Source organism: Trichoplusia ni, chromosome 25 (genome assembly GCF_003590095.1).
Source record: "Trichoplusia ni isolate ovarian cell line Hi5 chromosome 25, tn1, whole genome shotgun sequence".
In the NCBI taxonomy this organism is placed as follows: Eukaryota; Metazoa; Arthropoda; class Insecta; order Lepidoptera; family Noctuidae; genus Trichoplusia; species Trichoplusia ni.
The window spans coordinates 669,728-677,560 of NC_039502.1; the positions used below are offsets into that span (position 1 = coordinate 669,728).

At 32.7% G+C, this 7,833-nt stretch overlaps 1 protein-coding gene across 1 annotated transcript; it reads right to left on the minus strand.

Moving 5' to 3' along the window:
• Positions 1 to 2,612: 2,612 nt before the first annotated feature.
• On the minus strand, positions 2,613 to 7,635 carry LOC113505388 (eukaryotic translation initiation factor 3 subunit J). The gene is made up of 7 exons (XM_026888063.1): positions 7,288 to 7,635; positions 7,128 to 7,213; positions 6,884 to 6,994; positions 5,102 to 5,240; positions 4,566 to 4,730; positions 3,769 to 3,908; positions 2,613 to 2,831 (listed from the first exon to the last, which is right to left on the minus strand). Exons 1-7 carry the CDS (start codon positions 7,301 to 7,303, stop codon positions 2,769 to 2,771), a joined length of 720 nt encoding a protein of 239 aa, XP_026743864.1. The 5' UTR covers positions 7,304 to 7,635; the 3' UTR covers positions 2,613 to 2,768.
• Positions 7,636 to 7,833: the final 198 nt, after the last annotated feature.

The window sequence follows — 7,833 nt, forward strand, 5'->3', positions numbered from 1 at the left end:
CATATTTTCAGTATCTATCTATTTGTTGTTATAGCAGCAACAGATATTCATTTTGTAAAAATTTTTACTGACTAGCTGTTACGGTTCTTGAGACTCTGGCGACGAACGGGCGGATAGACAACTGTGCCTCAGTAATAGAGTGCCGTACCCCTGGGAATTTAAACTAGTAAAGCTAGGTATAAGCTTGATACTTATGTGAACTGCATTAAATGAGACTTGTAATCTTACACCCGCCATAATCATTATGTACTTAACAATCTCTCTACAATACCTTTTCACTTTCCTTTCGCACAAAACAATGAAGATTTCAATTCAATTTTTAATTCCTTTTTTCTCCAAAAATGTTTGTTTCACACAGTACTTGCGCAACTAAACCTGTGTTCTCGTAACTTACGTCATAGTAGTTTTGTTTATCTTGAATGGGTTATCGACTTTTAGTTTAAATAGTTTACTAACTGGTAGAATGATGTGAAAATTGTCTTACCTCAGTCCAAACAAGACGCGAAGTCCATCTCTTTTTGTGTAAACTGTACCACATTAATATTCTGTTCTATTCAAACCATCATGAACCAGTCACAGTGCCACGAACAATATTGATGGGGTTAAGCGAAATAGGCTTACAAATGCTGCCTTTTTATTGTAGGAACTATGGGAAATCTTTGTCCATAAATAGGTACATAATTGTACTCTCAGTGCGTGTCACTGAAATCATCCTGATTTTTGTGGTAAGCATGCGAATGGCGCCCTGGGCCCTGAATCTGCTATTTATAATGGCCGATGAATGAATGGAAATTGGATTAAATTTGAAATTATTCCCATTCTCATAAGCATTTTGTCAACACAATAATTTGAAATTCATTGTATTCACCGTGAGTGTTCCGCTCCGTACTGAATTTCCAATTATTGTGTTGGAAAAATGTTTAGTATAATACAAATAGTGCCAATTTAATCCAATTACATTAATTCATCGGCTTTTGTATATAGCAGAATTGGGGTCCTGGAAGATCAATTTTCACAAATCTGACTATTATAAGCTTATTATTATAGCCTAGATTTATTTAAAAAGCCATTACAGAATCCATCTCTATACATACATTCACAAAGTATGCAACTACTGTGTTACTGGTATACTTCACGTACCATCTTGAAATTACAAGATTCTCTTAGCGTGGGTTGTCAAGAGATATCCAAGTTTGATAAGTTGCACCACTGAGCATTGAGATTTTAGCGAGCTGGTAAGTAGAGCCAAGGTGACACCGTATTTAGGGATGTGGGCGTTCATGAGCGTAGTAATTGTGAAATATTTATTTGTTCTCATAACACAAGGTGTGGGAACAATTAATAAAATTCACACCTGAGTATCAAGTGACCACAGTAAAAATGATGTGGTTAGGTATTACCTACATACAAGTAAGAAAATCACAGAATTTAGTGAAATCTGCAATTCTTGGCAGTTCATCTGTACGTTTGTGCGCAATAACTCAGCAACAGCTTATCCGATCGTCGGTTTCTGTGATGCATTAGCTTATTAGCTTCACTTAAAATGGCGTGGTTTTTTCGTGTCGACGAAATTGGTTCAAAAGCATGGGTAATGCCAATTTGGAGTCACGTAGAAAATTTGTAAGATAGATAGGTAACATTTCTACGCGAATGAAACCGCTGGCATAGGTAGGAAGCAATTTTTTGTTTAATTTTTTGAAAAAAAAAAATACCTAAAACTCCACTTTTAGTCCATGTGTATGAGGAAGATCATAACAAGATAGGGTCTTTCAGTAAAACAATCATAGTTATCACAATAAAAAATTTATTATCTATATAACATAACATCGGGCCATAACCGTAGAATGAAACGACTGTATATTACATTGTATATATGTATATAGGCTATACATTGCGATGGGCACGTCACATTAACCAAGCAATGGTCATACATGAAAAATCTCAAGAATGTACCATATTTATTTTTGTACTAATATTTAACATATTTTTTAACGTTTTCGTTACAATACAGACATGGTACAGTACGACTTAGTACAGCTATTCCATAGCATTAAAATCATGAGCACAATACAAAACAGTTCTCAAAAAACATGGAAAACGAGTTCGGAAGCATTTGTCAAATTAAATAGTGGTACTTTTTTCAAAATTCATGCAGTTTTTTTTTAAGTTAATTCGTTTGTAATGAAAGAGGACGTTTTTTTCTTTAAGTAAATAAATAATGTAACACTAAACCTTATTCTAATGACTTGGTGAAGCGTTTTGACTACAAGATGTCATGTCAATTATTTTTCAAATAATCTTCCTTTTTTAGTTTTTTTTTTTCATTACTATATTAGTGCAACGTGCCATGGTACCTGGTGACAGGCGCATAAATTAAAAGCATGACATGGACAAAAAGATATCAATAATTTAAATATACATACAATCCTTTGTGTCAAGATTCAACAAAATAATTAAAATCGTCGTTTTTATAATATGAATTTTGATCGCTCTTTTACAGATAAAATACAAAAACAAATCATTGCTTGTAGACTAATACAAAATATTTTTATATATAAAAATACTTTTTATGTATGTTGAGTATGATATAGTTAACCTAAATATTAAGAATATTCAAGAAGTAACATTAAATTTATTCGATAAAGGTCTTGGCGTGGTGCCTACATTAGTGTACAAACAACAACAGCCCTTATGAGAGGGGCATAAGACACAATATGGTTTGTGTAACTGCCACCAGGTACCGACTTACTTAGGGAGCAGTGTGATGTTTACATGAAATCGTCGTAGTCATCATCGTAATTGCCGTATGTGTCGTACTGATTGAGATGAGCCTGGAAACAAGACAGGTTATTTGTTAACATGTATAATTATGTGCACAATGCCGCAGGGTCATAGGTCATCATTGGCCAAGCCTTTTCCCAACTATGTTGGGGTCGGCTACCAGTCCAACCGGTTTCAGCTATCAACAGGGTCACAGGTAGTCATGTTAAATTATCGTACATAATCACTGTCTGCGTTTATTTAAAAAACGAGCGATATAGACATTCAATCCTATAGTGCGGGAGTCATCATACAAAATATTAACGAGCAAAAAGTTTCTGTGTGATTTCATTTTCGACAGCAATAGTACTAAAACATTAATCATTAAACATAATACGAGAAATCAGTCTTTCCCAAGTTATTCTTTTCTTGTGTGCATGAGATGTATCTACTACCCTCATAATTAACTTGTGTATGTAAATAATTTAATCATATGTCACAGTCATAAACTTGACCTATAAACGTTTACATTATAATTATCACTCTGATAGTAGTATCTGTTGCAAGGGTGATAGCAGATAAAGCACGCCTCGTTGTCCATCTTATCTTTTTAATAACGAAAAAGATAATATCAGGATGAAATGACATAATATTGTAATGAAATATAGACATGTAATATTTACGACATTTCACATTCTCTTTTATTTAGGTTTCATCATGTATTTTATAGCAGCCACAATGATGACAATAAAGTTATTTCTCTGGCTATTGCTCGATTTAAAACTACGTGGTCAGTTTATATGGCGATTGTCTGACGAAAAGGAATTGTACGGCATAGTGCTTTTTTATTAAAGAAATCTATTAAATATTATTATTTATTTTTATTTTTTTAAGGGATCTCGGGAGCACACGAAAACATACATTGAACCTGTTGTTTAAAAGACCATTTTTGAGTGTCATAAAAAATGCAATATACAAGAAATGTATTAATTAAAGTATGATACTCACGTTATCGCCTTCAACTTTTAATTTAGCCTTCCCCTTGCCCTTGTTTGGCTTCTTAGACTTGTCCATTTTCTCAGATTTCTGCTTCTCAATGTACAAATTGTCCACAGACAACTTTATCCTTTTTATGTCACCTGATGGCACTGAAAACAAAAAGATGGATTTATAAACCTAGTTTAAAAAAAATAGTAAATTAACATATTTTTTGCTAGTAATCTTCAGGCATATAAATGTTCTTGTTGTATATTTTGTTTTTAATCGATTAGAAGGCTTAACAGAATTTGATTGCTAAACCCTTATATTTTATTTGGTAACATTTTAGTAGCTAACAATCTTATCAATGCAATATGAATCATTGGTGAATCCTGCTATCATGTCTCTTATCAAACTCTCAATGTTTTTAAACTCTCTAAAGAATAGTTACCAAATAATATCTAAAGAGTTTTTCCTGTAATGCTGGAATGCCCTGATTAACAGGCTTTTACATAAATTCGTCAAATCTTTTCCCTTTTAATCGTTTACTAAGAACTACATAAGAACCTTTGTTCATACTAAATTACGGCAACTGATTATAATTAATTCAATAAATTGACATTTCCAAACTGCACACTAAATGTAAAAGTACTATAAGTTAGTGTTATTCAAATAGAATTGTGTAGTTATTGACTTCCTGCTTTTATTATACTAGTGTTTAGAAATGTTGTAAATTTATCATCAAAATAATCCAAAACATGTTTTTCTCTAACTGATAATTGGCAGTTTACCCTCAATTACAGTACTGTTAAATTAAATATACTTACATTGAACAACAATATTCCTGATGAACTCATCAATGAAGGTAGGGAATTCTTCCCTGGCCTTGTATAAGCATATCTTCTTGGTGAGCAGTTCAGCAAACTCTGTGAATTCAGCCTTTGTGGTGGGTTCGAAACTGTCTAGCTTGCCACCACCGCCTTCAGTTACACCTGAATGATTAAAATACAAATGATACATAGTTCAACTTTACAACTGAGATTAAATATAAACTGTACTGTCTATTTATAAATTTGGTATACCAACAGCATAACATACATTTAGTACAAATCAAAACAGGAAAAACATACTTTCTCATATGCATGCATATTTTATAATTTAGACTTGACTAGAATTTAGTCAACATCCAGTGATTTGAGATAAGCTTAAGATCTAGCTAGTTTCAATAATTATTAATTATTGGCCTTATAGTCCTACTGATACATAAAGGCCTGTCACTTGTAAACCTTTTTATTAGTCGCTAACAAGACTAGCACACCAAATTTCGCGTCTTCAAAATAGTGTCAGGAGGTATATAGCTCACCGAAGGTCTCCATGGCAAGCCTGAGGTCGGACTCCTCCTGAAGCTTCTGCTGGCGCAGCTTCTCGGCCGCCTTCTGTTCGGGGGTCAGCTCCTCTACCTTCTCCACTGACGCCCGTTCGGCCTTCTCGCGTTCCAGACGCTGAAACGAACATGTTTACTGTGAATACATATTTGTCCTATTTGTAGCTTCTTCTCAATAGTTTAATAAACTAGATCTTCAGAGAAACTGGTTGGTTTAATAAAAGCAATTCAACTATACTCTATTTGGATATGTGCTTGAAAGAAGATAAATGGCGGTGTCTCTATGTCTAAAAACTCAGTTCAAAAATAAAATGTAACCAGGCAGTCTAAAAACCAATGTATACCTACCAAGTCTAATATAAGTACAAAATATTTATGTTAATTTAGTGTTTATTTATGTTAGTATAAACACTATTAGTGTTTACCTTTTTAAGTACCTACACCAATGTCCAAGATTCTATTGTAGTTGATTTGGCAGTTAATAGGACAAATAGAAAAACAAACACATGATGCGCCAACTACACATAATTTGAGTAAATAATAGCATAAATTAATGGAATAGTGCAAGAACATTTCCACACCTGAGCATATAAAGAATTGCAATAATGATAAAAGAGAAACAAAATAAAACCTGTTTGCAACTGAATTTTAACTATGAGTATGTTATGTATTCGACCACCTACTATATACATTTGGTAGTGATACATACATAATCGTACATTATATATAGACGAAAAGAAAATACATAGAGATCACATGTCAAATAATTTCTTTGGTAGCCACTACAGATAAATGGATTTATTGACTTTGGTTTTTAATTTACTAAATTAAGTACAAGACCTATTGTGTTGTATACCCCGTATAATTAGGAATTCTGTTAATCAATTAAGCTAATATTTAAAAGATAAAGCACATTCTGTTTTGTGTCTTAATTAACAGTTATCATTAAAACAAATTAGCATAATGACTGTTCTTTGTTTCAACTTATGAAATATAATATAATGTAACATGTAATGTATTATAATAAAACAATTCAATTTCTGACAGATATTTGTAAATAGTTATTTGTTGATTTTAATGTTGGAGTAGGTATCTGATAACTGATACCAATTTATTTATTGTTAGTCTCAAACAAAAATAAATATAATTGCTATCCCAGATTCCAGTTTATTGAAATTTAAAATATAAAATAATTTTCAAAATGATTTTATATTTTAAATTAAAATGATTTTAAAATATGAAGTATGGTTTTATTATTAAACAACACAATCACAGCAAACTTAAATACAGCTTTAAGCAAACCTCAGATATAATTAGAACTAGCTTTAAACTACAGCAAAATATTTTACAAAAGTTTGAGACATCCATTGTAAATACAGGTTTGTTACAAAATACCTGACATGTGGAATATTAAACAGGTGTGTCAATGAGTACTTTCTAGTTCAACATATGGTCTATTTATGTAACTTTCACCATACTTTTAACTTAATAGATGCATGTTCTTTTGAATGATGATAAGCCCATTGTTTTATTAATGAATTGAAGGAAAAACAGGTGTTAGATGCTCAAAAATGAAGTCTATCACCCAAATTAATATCTGAACCCCAACAAATATGTATTCTTTACTTTTACCAGTAAGCTTAACTGACGATTGAGTGCAGGGCACACCTGTACACCCTGTATTAGGTATGATTCGGCCCTCTGAAAGGACGAGTGTTTCAGTTCTTGGACACATATGTTAGTTGATGACACTAAACTTACCTCTTTTTCAGCTATTTTGTCTTGAATTCTCTTTTTAGGCTTCGCCGGGGGCGCGGGAGCTTCAACTTTTTCCTCATCTTTTTTTTCTTCCTCTTCGTCTTCCCAACTTTCCTGCAATACAACTGACGTCAACACGTATGCACAAAAATTGAGGTTAAGTACTAAAAACTCACTAAAAGTCACGAAACAGCAACGTAATAACCTTTAGAAACGAAAATAAACTTTTTGGCAAAGCATACGTTACCTTCACGATCTCTTCCTCATCCTCGCCTTCCCACTTATTCGAATTCGTCAACGTGGTCGGTAGTTTAGGCTCAAAATTATCCGCGTCTGGAAATTACCACGCAATGACATCAGGATTTAAGTTGAATTATAAATCATATTAACACTGTTCAGTAACTTACCCCACGACACATCCATGATTGCGGACCCTATATAGCACCAATCTAATTTTGTAACTCGTTTCACGTGAAGACAAAATCAGACAGCCAAGTAACTTGCCGCAATAATGGTTTTTTATCACAAGATGTCTCCAGGGTCGACAGTGAATATAACAACAATATTATTCTCAGGCGAATATTGTCAAACGACCGAGGATTTTCTGCAATGACCGCGACCGGATTGAGAAACGATAGACAAATGACATAATTTTGGCGAATTCTCAACAAAAATATGATCAAATTTTGATAAGCAAAAATATGACTCCATTGCAGACGATAATTTCCGAATCACTAAAATTTGTCAATATGGCCGACACAGTGTTACTGTATAATAATAATTTAAGAAGAAAAAAATGATTCGGAGTCGTTGAGTATTCAATTCTACTCGATTACTGACTGAATCAATAAGTTGTTATAAATTAAAATAACTTGAATCAAATTAATAAAAGTCCATTCAAACAATGCTGAAATAGAGCTTGATTTAAATCTAGTAACATTTCTTAACATACA